Below are 11,508 nucleotides of genomic sequence, written 5' to 3'. Positions count from 1 at the left end.
CAGAATGTTTGAGCCGCAGGTCCGCTGGAGGTTTCTGCGGGAGAGGTTGGGAGTCAGACAGGCGACAGTCGGTGCTGTGTTGGCCCGAGGGCAGCGTCAGGACGAGCCAATGAGCGGGTGAGATCCGCTCCCCCCGGCCCGGCTCGGCTCGGCGCGCCCTGTAATTAGGAGCTCTGCTTGGGTTGGGCCGCCACCGTGGAAGCCCTCTGTCCTCCTGCGCAGCTCCCGGAGCCGCCACACGCTCGCAGCCATGAACCGACAACCATCTCCGGCCTTCGAGGACAAGAAGCCCGTCCTGCCCGCCGCCGGAGGCTCCGTGTCGGTCAGCAGAGACTCGCCGACGCTGCCGGAGGCGTCGTCCAGCGCGGACTTCTTCGGAGGTTCGGTCCACGGAGCGCAGGACTTTTACGCGGCGCAGCAGCAGTTCGCCCCGCAGCACATCAACCCGTACCCCTACCATCCCCACTGGAACGTCCCGGGGGGCTACCCCGTCGCCAAGACCGAGTACACGTACCCGACCTACCGGGAGAGCTTCGGCAGGGACGCGGGCGCAATACAGGACGCCGGTGAGTCCAGGGCTCTCTGGTTAACGCAGTAAAAATTAGTTTTTAGATAAACTTTTACGACCTCGTAACACACCTGAGGAGCTGAGCAGGTTCCGGACTTCACCTCCAGAACCGAGTTCGCGTCAAGAAAAACACGTTTGAGTTCATTAAAAAGCGACACACTTCAGAAACAATGGTGCCGAAGCGGATTGTGTTTCATCAGTCACTTTCCTCTCTCAAACCTCGCCAACAAAATGTCAAATACGGATATATATATATATATATATATAAAAGTTTGGGACACAACAAAATCAGTACAGTAAACTAGTTAATCTTATTATTAAACAATGTAGATAGAAAGTGTTAAAAAACTAGATTCACTGAAACGTTTTGTTTTAAATACTATTTTCATTATTATCTAAATTGTGTGTTTATTTACAATAGAACGTCCATGACTCCATCTATTTAATAAAATGTGGAGACAAACTGAATTCATGATTTTTTTAAGATGACGAAGCTGGGTCTCTCCAGTCACCCCAAAAATGTTCCCAGGTTAACGTGAACAGCAGCTCTAATGTCAGGAACATGACTGGCTCCTGGGCAGTTTGAGGTGTCGTAGGAAACACAGACATCTGTCTGAGACGTGTATCAGAGCTGCTTCTTCCGTTCCCGGATGAGACGGTCGAGGCGGACAAGAGATGTTTGTGTAGGATCCGTGTGTCTTTTGAGGACAGCGGGTTGCGACTCAGACTGTCGATAGATATAGTGGCTACATCTTCAGAAGGTGAAGGTGTTGAGCTGTTCACAGACTTACACACTTTTGATGTCAAATTGAAGTGAACTTCTGTCACACCAGACTCATTCTGTTGTCCCAGTAAGTCCATCTGGACTTCCTCACGATTGAAGTTGGACCAGACCAAGCGATCATGGGTGTCACAGATCTGAGCCTGATCAGCTGGTCTTTGACCTTCTATGAGTGACAGGCAGCTCTCTCTCTCTCTCTCACACACATACACACAGTGTGAGGACTGAAGATATTTAGCTCACATTTCTTACATTAAAAAGTTGATATGCAAAGATATGCAGCACTTAACTATTTAAACCTTTATTTTTGTCGCAAAATATTTTAGTTATTTCCAGTAATGGATTCAGAACTTCTTCAACCTTCTTTGGACTACATACTTTTTTATTCTGTAATTCTGTAATTTAAATCATCTTTAAATGTCTTAACAATTCAATACAGTTTAATGCAAAATACTTTTAAATTTCTGATTTATTTTAATCCCCCAAATCTTGTTTGTTCATAATCTGAAAATATCCTCAATAAAGTCCTTAATTTCTTGTATTTGGTCATGACACTGAGTCTTTCGTAACACAAGCGGCAATTAAATTAATAAACTGCCATCGTAATTGTGGCTGCGCTGTCGCTGACATGCAAACGGACTTAGCACAGTTAGCACGGGAAGATTATGCAGCGCTGACAAACACCTCAGTTAGTCTGATCATTAACCCTCGCGTATTTAATGTCACCAGGATTTTTTAAGAAAAAAAACTGTGCCACATATTTTGTGAACATTATAGTTAAAAAAACATATTTAGCAAAGTACAATAAAAAAAAAAACATGAGATAGGGGTCGAGATAGTATAACTATATACGCAAGTGTATTACATGCAAGTCTAAGGTTAATGACATTATTATGATTATTTTTATGTGCCATATTAGCAGCCATTTTGTAGTTTTTGAAGTCGTACTTGCTAAAGTAGAGCAATACTAGTTGAAGAAGTGATAGCTCGAAATGGTCAGTCAGAGATGAACTTATAAACAGTTGTCTAGGACTGCGGAAGTGCTCGTATTAGTATTTGTGTTCACACTTGTCATATCGATTGAGTTGTGAGAAAAGTTGAAGGAGTACTTGTACTCGACTTTTAGTAATCCTTTCAGTCATAGCTGAATTTGTAGACATCAGAGGAATTACCTGTAGTCACTTTTGCAGTAGTCCAAGTTGTGTATTGTTGCAGTAGTATTAGTAGTCAGAGTACTTTTGTAGTATTACTAGTATCTAATGAGACCTTGCTCATAGGACCATCAACACTTATAGTATTAGTTGATGTGTCAGTAATTGTCGGTACTGCAGTATACGCACAGTGTTCATGTTTACAGTATTCACTTGAGCTGTGGCTGAAAGTGAAGTCTGCTTATCGATGCATAAAGCCTTTGACTTGCTGTATTCTGGTTTTGGTCGCGAACAGAGGAACCCGCCAGACGGGTGCTCGCCGCTGCCGACATTCCAGTTGGGAGTTGACGGCAGGAATCGGCCCGGGGGACTTTGGCCCTCCGCCACCCGTCAGGTGTCATGACACGTCAGTCAGCCTGGGCTTTTGAGTCATCCGCTGCTTATCACGCAAGGCGCTGGAGCCACGCCCCCAAACAAAAACAGACTTCACACTCAGGTGCAGATTTGCACCCCGAGTTCGGAAACTAGGCAAATACATCCAGCATCACAAGATACTGAACTGAAAATCAAATGGCATCAAGCAAGTTTCAGATGTCGGACGTCAAGTTTCTAGCGTTTAGTCTGCTCCAGCAGAAGCACCTGAACGTCAGCTTGAGAACAAAAAGGTTTTATTCTGTAATTAAAGCTCAAGTTTCTGAAGCTGGAAAAAAGGTCGCCTTGATGCTGAGTCGGAGGTGAGAGCGAGGAAGAAGAAGACATGAAACGCTGCGTGGCTCCGCCTCAGCTGCGGAGACACTCCGACCAAAATTACAAGCTTCCAGCGGAATTTCTTTGAAACGTGCGGCCGGAGAGTTATTTTTGGTTCGGCTGCTGCTTCATTGTTCGGAGCAGCTGGAAGAAGTTGAGATTGAAAGTCTGTGTTCCGTTTCTCTGCAGTGAAGGACGAGCCCGACACAGAGGTCCGCATGGTCAACGGGAAGCCCAAGAAGATCCGCAAACCTCGGACCATCTACTCCAGCTACCAGCTGGCCGTCCTGCAGAGAAGGTTCCAGTCGGCCCAGTACCTGGCGCTGCCCGAGAGGGCCGAGCTGGCTGCACAGCTGGGCCTGACGCAGACGCAGGTGAGGCCCCAAGCTCCCCCAAAATACCTTTTTAATGTCTCTTCTTTGTGACAGAAGAATTTGTGACAACAACTCCCGCTAACCGTTAGCAGTTAGCTCCTCCGTCATCATGTAGGATTCTCTATGAACCTGCATCCTGCAGCGTTCACTCCGCTCACTCACCAAATTCCGAGTCACAACTTGGTCGACACTTGAGTGACACATGTCACCTCTCCTATTTGATATTGATTCGCTACGATTTTGGCAAACACAGACAGACACGTTGAACCAGCTAGTGAGGACACGCTGAGATTTTCCGCTGTTGTTGCGCAGCTGCTGGCCGTAATTTACTGCCACACGCTCCGCGGCAGCTCTTTTATCTTGCTGCCTGAAGTTTCGATTGCGCTGACACCGCGTGTGACTCGTGGATTCTGGTCTGGTGGGGGTTACACAAGTCATTGCGATGAGCTGAGACGACTCGGAGTAGAACGGAAGGACATGTATGGGAGAAATCGAACCACCAAGTGCTCACAGCTGAAACTATTCTGCCACGTACAACATGACGCCGTGTTTTGGGGACAGCGAGTGAGCTTTGGAAAGTGAAAGTGGACCTTGGTGACGACCACCTCTGATCGAGTGTGACTGCTAACAAACTGTTCTATTTCAGTTTATAATTTATTGTTTGTTGCTTTTTTTCCTCAGGTGAAAATCTGGTTCCAAAACCGGCGCTCCAAGTTTAAGAAGCTCTACAAGAACGGAGAGTTCCCGCTGGGCGACGTTCCTTTAGAACACAGTCCCGACGCCAGCGACTCCATGGCCTGCAACTCGCCTCCGTCCCCGGCCATATGGGACAGCAACAACAGCGGCAGCACCAACAACCCCAGCAGCGCGCCACAAAACGACAGCAATGTCAAAAGCAACTCTGTGCTGGACCCGGCGAGCAGGGGTCCGGGCCCCTACCACCCAGCCGTGGACTCCTCGGCGGACTACATGGGGAACTTCTCCCACCACTGGTACCAGCAGCAGGGGGCGCACCTCGGCCTACAGCACGCAGCTCACCACACGCCCTCGCCAACGGCGCCGCAGAGTTTGGGAGCCGTCTACTGACTCAGAGACTCGGGCCCGCCTGGAGTCGGGGGTGTGGGTGACCTGGAGATCTGTGGTGACCCGAGTCAGCAACAGGACACTGATGTTGCAGAAGAGACTCGAGTGCTAGCTCAAACACTTTCAGCTCAGCAAGACGAAGAGCTTCTCTGAGACTTTCTGCAGCACAAATTTGAGTTCAGCCAGTGAAGAGATCGTCTTCCTCGCCTTCACTGAAGCATCTTGTACGTTCGTTTGGATCATTTCCCCCGAAATGTCAACCAAGAGTTTACAAATGTAACTTCTGTCAATCAAGTCGCATAAGACTTGAGACAAATTTCAGATTTCTCTCACTCAGACTCATTGGGGACGATCCATCCTGTATTTTGTCGCAGATAACACGGTTTTATCGAACACCTGAAACTCGTCCTGTTCCGAGGATTCCTCATCCTTCACTTAAGTTCTTAGTCTTCCAAAACTCTCAAAAGATTTGGAGGATTTCACCTCTGTGACGCCTGAAACAAGGACGCTTCTGTTGGATTTAGGTGCTTCCCATGTTCTTGTTTCTTAAATGACCAAACCCGAAGGATAAAGTACAGGAGAGAAGTGACGACAAAACTTACCTTTTTTTGAGTCATTTTAAATATAAGTTCCAAAAGGATTTTTAAAGTTCAAATAAATCATTTGAAAAAAAAACCCTGTCATAATTTGGTTTATTTTCATCTGCTCTTTTCACTCAAAATCTTTGTTTATCAGTTATGTGCTGAGGGAGTTAGTTAGAAAAAGGATTCAATTTTACCCAAAACTGAGTCGGAATCAATCATTTTAATTCAAAATGTGTGATCTGCTACTATAAGCGATTAAAACAGACTATTCAGAGGTTTTGGAGGGGTTTGCCTCAGGCTGCAGCACTGTCCACTGCTCCACCGTGCTGCCTGACACCGAAAAACCCACCATGACTTTTACTGTTTCAGCAGCTTTAACACAGTTTACGGACAACAAACATTATTTCAAACCTTCCAAACACGACATTTATGCTGACTTCGTGCGGCTTCCTGACTTCCTGTTTCTTACTTCATAAAGTTAAAACACACAAAATGGATTTTTCAAATTGAGCTCGACGTTTGGTCATCAACAATCGCAGACTAACAAACTCAATTTAAAGTGTTCCACGCTCCAAGTGTTGCGTTCAGCGCCGAGCACTTCGGTGTCACCGCTGCTCTCTGCTGTCTGTGTGAGTCACACACACGCAAACAGGTTGCACCCATCACAGCGGCGTGCACGCACACACACACGCAGGTGGTGCGTGTGAAGAAGGTTGTGGGAGGTGACGGCGCCGCAGACACTCTGGAGTCTCTGGATGCTAATAACACACCGCGGACACAGAGAGAGACGGTGAACACGCTTTGATGTGGCGCATGGTTGGGAGGGGGAGGAGGTGTGTGTGAGAGAGAGAGAGACACAAACAAGCTGCTCTCTACCAAACCCACAGGTGAGCCGACACAACAGGCCGGGACAGGAACAATGCAGTCCGCGCTGCAGCACAGTTCGCACCCAAATACTTGTTTATTTGTTTGTCTTCTCTGGCTCAGGGCGCGAGGACACATCCAGCAACTGGATATTGTCACGTTGAAGCAAAGTGAAAACAATTTATTATCACGTGTCAATCAACCCACTGTTGTCCTGTAAACGGCTGAATTAACTACAAGTTTATTTTGCAGCCAACTGGAACTAAGGAGAAATAATGACTGACTGACAGGAGTTTGTTTAGCTCATTACACAAACATCAGTTACACACACTGGCAGGTTATTATTACCATAACCTCAAGAGGTGGCCTTCTGGCGGCCCTGTCAACTAAAACAGCAATACAGAACTAAAGAATTTTCTGTTCAACTTTAGAAAATATCTTTCAAACACGAGAACTATTTCAGGTTAATATTCATGAGATAAAAACAAAATCTTGCTGTTTCTCACATGAATTTGAACATTTCTGAAATTTCTCAATAAACATCTGAAATGTCATGAGACTGAACAGTGGACATTGAGCCAACAGCTCCGCCATCTTGGTACAGAGGTTTAGCTACTTCACAATATAAAAACAGAAGTATTATGGAGCCTACACCCAAGTACTGATCAATTTTTCAGCAGACATAAGTTGAGACAGATGCTACTCACTATTACATGTTACTGCTTTGGTATTAAAGATAGTGACAACAACAACAACAACAATATCAGCATGTGTCAACAATAGCTTGATTTAATACAATCAAAATAACAATTATGAATGAATATTTAAATGGCACTTTCTGTCACATTTATATGAGTAAAAAAAACGGCACGTCTGTGCTGCTTCCTGGTCTAAAGACGACTGCGTCATGATTGGCTGACACGTACCGCGTCGTCGTCAGACCAGGAAGTATCTGAACAGATTCCATAAGGGTGAAAATTTGTTCATTGATGCCAATTTTTTTTGCTACAAATGAATAAAAGGGTCTTCCATGCTGCATAATAGTCAAGCCAGAAGTGGAGGAGTATGATTTTTGTGAGATGGTAAATAAAACAATAACCCGTACACGTCAGCCAATCATGCCGGGCGACGGTCTTGTTCTGAAATACAGGAACAGGAAGTGATATAAGCGTTTAACTCCCAAGGAACGGCGTGATCATTTATACCAGGAGGATAAAAGCAACATCAAAGCACAAGTCCTCCGACTTGTGATGTTGAACAAACATATGAACAAGTGTCGCTAAGTGGAAAAACCTGGTGGAGTTTCCTTCCGTCACTGCATTTTGTAATTACCTGCCAATCCACATGTTTTTATAAATGATAATTATGCTCTTTTTAATGCTAATTATACATTCATGTGTCATCACAGTAGCCACCATTATGCCTTTACAACCGCATTAGCAGCGTTGACAGTGTTAAGATGAGATTAGAGTGTTGGGATCAGGACCTCGTAACTGTGCGAGCGACTAACCCGAGTCAGTTCAGATTCAGGGGGTTCAGTGTTTGTTACTCACCCAGACCCACGCGGTGGCTCGCTGGTGTCTGGACATCTATCGGGAACACAGAAGACAGCTGGACTCAAGCAACAATCACCAACATTGAATTGTAACATCATATAAAACAACCTGTTGAGCTGAAATCACACTTCAGACTGATGACGTTTTTACAATGGACTCTGGATCAATCGTTTGTCTGGTGCCAACAACAGCAGGACAAAATCAGGCTCTCCTGCTGAGCTACAGACTGAACTTTACAAGAGGTCTATTGACCTCTGACCCATGAAGAACGGCTGCATGTATTCATGATGTCGCTGCGATGAGGGGCCGCCCTGGGACTGGTGCTGCAGTCAAGGGGCCCCTCTGGCTTCAGATCACTATCAGCCCGCATTTATCAAGCAAAAATATCTGATTAGTTTCGCTTATTTTAACTCAACTGTCATGAACCCACATGGATTGAAACAGATTTCAGTCCCCACAACGTGGTGATTTGCAGTGAAGAGGAAAGAAGTAACAGCCTGTTCCTGAGACGCGCCTGCAGCCAAACCTCCATTCCCAGCAGGCTCCGGATCCAAGCAGTGAACCGGAGCTCACTGGGGTCGAGGCACCGCTGCAGTGGTGCTCAAGTGAGCAGCCGGGGGACTGGTCGCAACGTGAAAACAAATAACACACCGGGATTACGGGAACTCATTCTGTAACTGTGAGTCAACAACAGCCAAATACAAAGCTACTTGAAGCTGAACAAATGTGGGTGACAGGAAGGCGTCGCTCAAGTGAGAAGCAGCAGCCAGAGGCCTGGGCAACGCTTCAGAGGACCTGGCTCTGCACACATGACTTATGAGACACCGAAAAAGTTTTAATTTCAAAAGATGCACAGCAAGTTAAATAGCATTGTCAGCAACATTTAAACATATTGTTTGACTGGAACTGCACAAAAAAAAAATCAACATTTCGGTTCACAATAACACAAAAGTCAAACTTAAAATGGTTTCTGATCATGACTATTATGGTTTTTCTTTCTTTTGCCACCCGACCTCTGCAGCTCTTCTGGCTCCAGACCTTCCCAAATTCCCACACAACACCAGTCCTTCCACTAGATTCGAGACTCAAGATTCAAGGGAGGAGAAAAATAAAAAGAATCAGGTGGTTTGGCTTACTTGAAGTTAGCTGCTAGTTTTCTGGTTCTCGTTGGAACCATGACGTTGGTTGAAGCACTTCTGTCAGTTGCTGTGGAGCAAAAACATCCCCTAAATGACATGTAATGGAATTTTTGGGAGTCAAAATATTATTACTACAAGTTAGCTGTGACTCACACAACACACCTGAATGCATCAAAAAGCAAAAACATTTTGTGAAATAAGAAAAAGTAGAGACAAACAAAACCGTCAACAGAAGAGTTGAACAAAACAATGAAGACAAAATTAATATTGGACCATACAACGTCACTATCACAAACAAAGTAACAGGAAAAGAAAACGATGCATAATATAACTAAACTGTAATTTAGCGAAAATACAATGGATGGTTTATAATCAACTTTTCAAGCAACAGGTGCAAAGTTAGCACGGCTACCTCGGTTAGCTTCACCGAGCTCCCATGTCCAAACAGAGAAACGACTCGACTAACTTTATGACTTATAAAAACGATGCAACACGTTGAAATTTCCATGGTGCGTTTCGTCTGTGAGTGTCGGTGGTACTGACCTGGAGGGAACGACGAAACTCACGTTACGGATCATGGAACACAGTCCTACAGTAGTTGAGTGACGGTTCACCGGCGGAACGCCCCCTGCTGGTGAAATTGACGCCCGGCTACGTCATTGAATCCACTTTTGACACATATTTCGATTAATCATTCTAACATTTCTTTATAAACAGAAGAATTTCCAAGAGACCAACCAATTTCCATCTTGTTTTTCACTGAAACATGCTCTTTATTATTATTTTAGTCAGACAAATTTAACAGTAGTTATTCATGTTTTATTCTTGTTGAAAGTATTATTAGAAAATATCTGAAATAACAACAACAACAACAACAACAATACAATAATAATAATAATACGCATTTTCAGTTTTCAAATTATTTTATTTTAATTAAAATCAAACAATCGAAATTCTGAAGAATCCTCATCACTAAAGCTATTTTCAAATCATCAATGAGAAATACTTCTATATTTCTGTTTGGTGAAATACAGGTAATTGAGGTCAAAAGTGACATCGCACACTATGAGTGAGTGAGTGTGTGAGCTCTGCGGTGAATGTACAATGAGGTTAATCCTTAAATTGTCTATCTATGCTGACAACAATGAACTGAAAAAAAATGTCTCTGTCTTGGGAGGAAACCACGCGTGTGGCTCGGGAACCGACTCCTCGGCGGCAGCATCCATGTTTGTTCAGGCTCCCAGCTTCCTCTGCTGAGCCGTCAGCTTCCAGATGTCACTGAAGAATGTTTGTGAACATCGTTGACAGTGGAGGAGCAGACTTGTAGCAACCTGCGACTGGCACAACACAGGAACCAGCGGCTTTCGCCAAAGCTGCTGTGACGTCTGGCTATAGGGCGACCAAGCAGCCTGTGTTTTTCTTCTCTTCTGCCTCCTGATTCCAAACATGCCTGGTGTTCTGGAATGATGACAGCGGCGATATTAAAGAGGCAGTGGCAGGTCTCTTTGTTCGGGCGTGCGTGAGCCGGTGCGTCAATGGAAACAAAAACACCATGGCAAAAACAATAAACAGGTCAGGATTCACTTGAGGGAGGGCAGATATGTGGAGTCTGAACTTCTTTCCCTGCATGTTGTGGCTGTTTCAGGTGGAGAAGCATTAGTCGTCTCTTTGTCTCAGGCAGGTGTGTTCCCTGTCGTAGGCGGTGTAGTTCTTCTGCTGTTTCTCTTCTTTAACAGGTCCGTTCCAGTTCGGCAGGTCATCGGCTCTGAATGCTTTTAATTATGGGTGTACTCACCGGGCCGATCCACCCGGGCCGAGAAAGTCTGACAATCTGAAATATGAAAACTGACAATAGTTTATTTAGTAAATAGTGCCGTTTTTCTCCCAGTTTTCTGGTCCAATTTCCTTTTAAAGTTTACAATGTTCAAATGAGAGGCTTGACCTTCAAACGCCCTTGAACTGACTCAAAGACATTGCGTAGAAGACGTTAGAGAATAGCTCCATAAGATCAAGATTTTTCACATCAGCTCATGCTCAGGAGTCGACGCTCAGGAGAATAGTTTTCATTCATTCACACCAGGCTTTCACCAGTGTGATTCACGCGGCAAGCCCTGCCAAGAGGAAAGTTTACAAGAGCGTCATGAAAGATTGATGGCTCCTCTCGTTCCCTGCCTGCAGCGTCCGTCCATCGTTGCTGCTGGATTTATGTTCCCTGAGATGTTGAATTACACAACTCCATATTGTCGCAGATAAAACTCAACGTTGGTTCATCTGAGAGGAAAAGAAACAGAGAAGAGACCCACACCGCAAATTCTTTCATTCCTTCTGAGTGAATCACTCATGTGACTCGACTCAAATGAGTCACTTGTATCTCTGGAGTCACTCAAACCTTTGATGATAGTCGCTATATCTATTTCACAACATCAGCAATCATACTTCCTCAGCCGTGCAGTGCAGGTTTACAGTTTGAATACTGTACAGCAGTACTTAAAAGTGCACAATTGTGTTGAAGTATTATACTGTTAGGTATAATATAGAAGTCCATGACATTCAAAGTGAGTTGTGGTGAGTCATTGACTGTTCATGTGATGATGCGAGATAATGCATTTTTATTTTGAGTTTGAGTTTTTTTGTGTGTCAGCAGGAATTGATGATTTGAGT

At 44.8% G+C, this 11,508-nt stretch overlaps 1 protein-coding gene and 1 long non-coding RNA gene across 2 annotated transcripts; one reads left to right on the top strand and one right to left on the bottom strand.

Moving 5' to 3' along the window:
* Positions 1 to 225: 225 nt before the first annotated feature.
* LOC128751221 (homeobox protein Dlx3b-like) lies at positions 226 to 5,366 on the top strand. The gene is made up of 3 exons (XM_053852104.1): positions 226 to 566; positions 3,437 to 3,621; positions 4,303 to 5,366. Exons 1-3 carry the CDS (start codon positions 251 to 253, stop codon positions 4,705 to 4,707), a joined length of 906 nt encoding a protein of 301 aa, XP_053708079.1. The 5' UTR covers positions 226 to 250; the 3' UTR covers positions 4,708 to 5,366.
* A 716-nt stretch (positions 5,367 to 6,082) lies between these two features.
* Positions 6,083 to 9,472, bottom strand: LOC128751473 (uncharacterized). The gene is made up of 4 exons (XR_008413249.1): positions 9,391 to 9,472; positions 8,845 to 8,914; positions 7,706 to 7,741; positions 6,083 to 7,291 (listed from the first exon to the last, which is right to left on the bottom strand). It is a non-coding gene; the product is annotated as an uncharacterized LOC128751473 (long non-coding RNA).
* Between the last annotated feature and the right edge of the window lie 2,036 nt (positions 9,473 to 11,508).

Source organism: Synchiropus splendidus, chromosome 19 (assembly GCF_027744825.2).
Source record: "Synchiropus splendidus isolate RoL2022-P1 chromosome 19, RoL_Sspl_1.0, whole genome shotgun sequence".
NCBI classification, from domain to species: Eukaryota; Metazoa; Chordata; class Actinopteri; order Syngnathiformes; family Callionymidae; genus Synchiropus; species Synchiropus splendidus.
The sequence above is the reverse complement of the archived record's forward strand: the minus strand, read 5'-3'. Positions and strand labels throughout refer to the sequence as shown.

Excerpts from the sequence above, each read along its gene's own strand:
- LOC128751221 (XM_053852104.1), top strand. The coding sequence starts at position 251 with ATGAACCGACAACCATCTCCGGCCTTCGAGGACAAGAAGCCCGTCCTG. Across the intron at positions 567-3,436 it reads GGGCGCAATACAGGACGCCG|TGAAGGACGAGCCCGACACA; the intron begins GTGAGTCCAGGG and ends GTTTCTCTGCAG. Across the intron at positions 3,622-4,302 it reads TGGGCCTGACGCAGACGCAG|GTGAAAATCTGGTTCCAAAA; the intron begins GTGAGGCCCCAA and ends TTTTTTCCTCAG.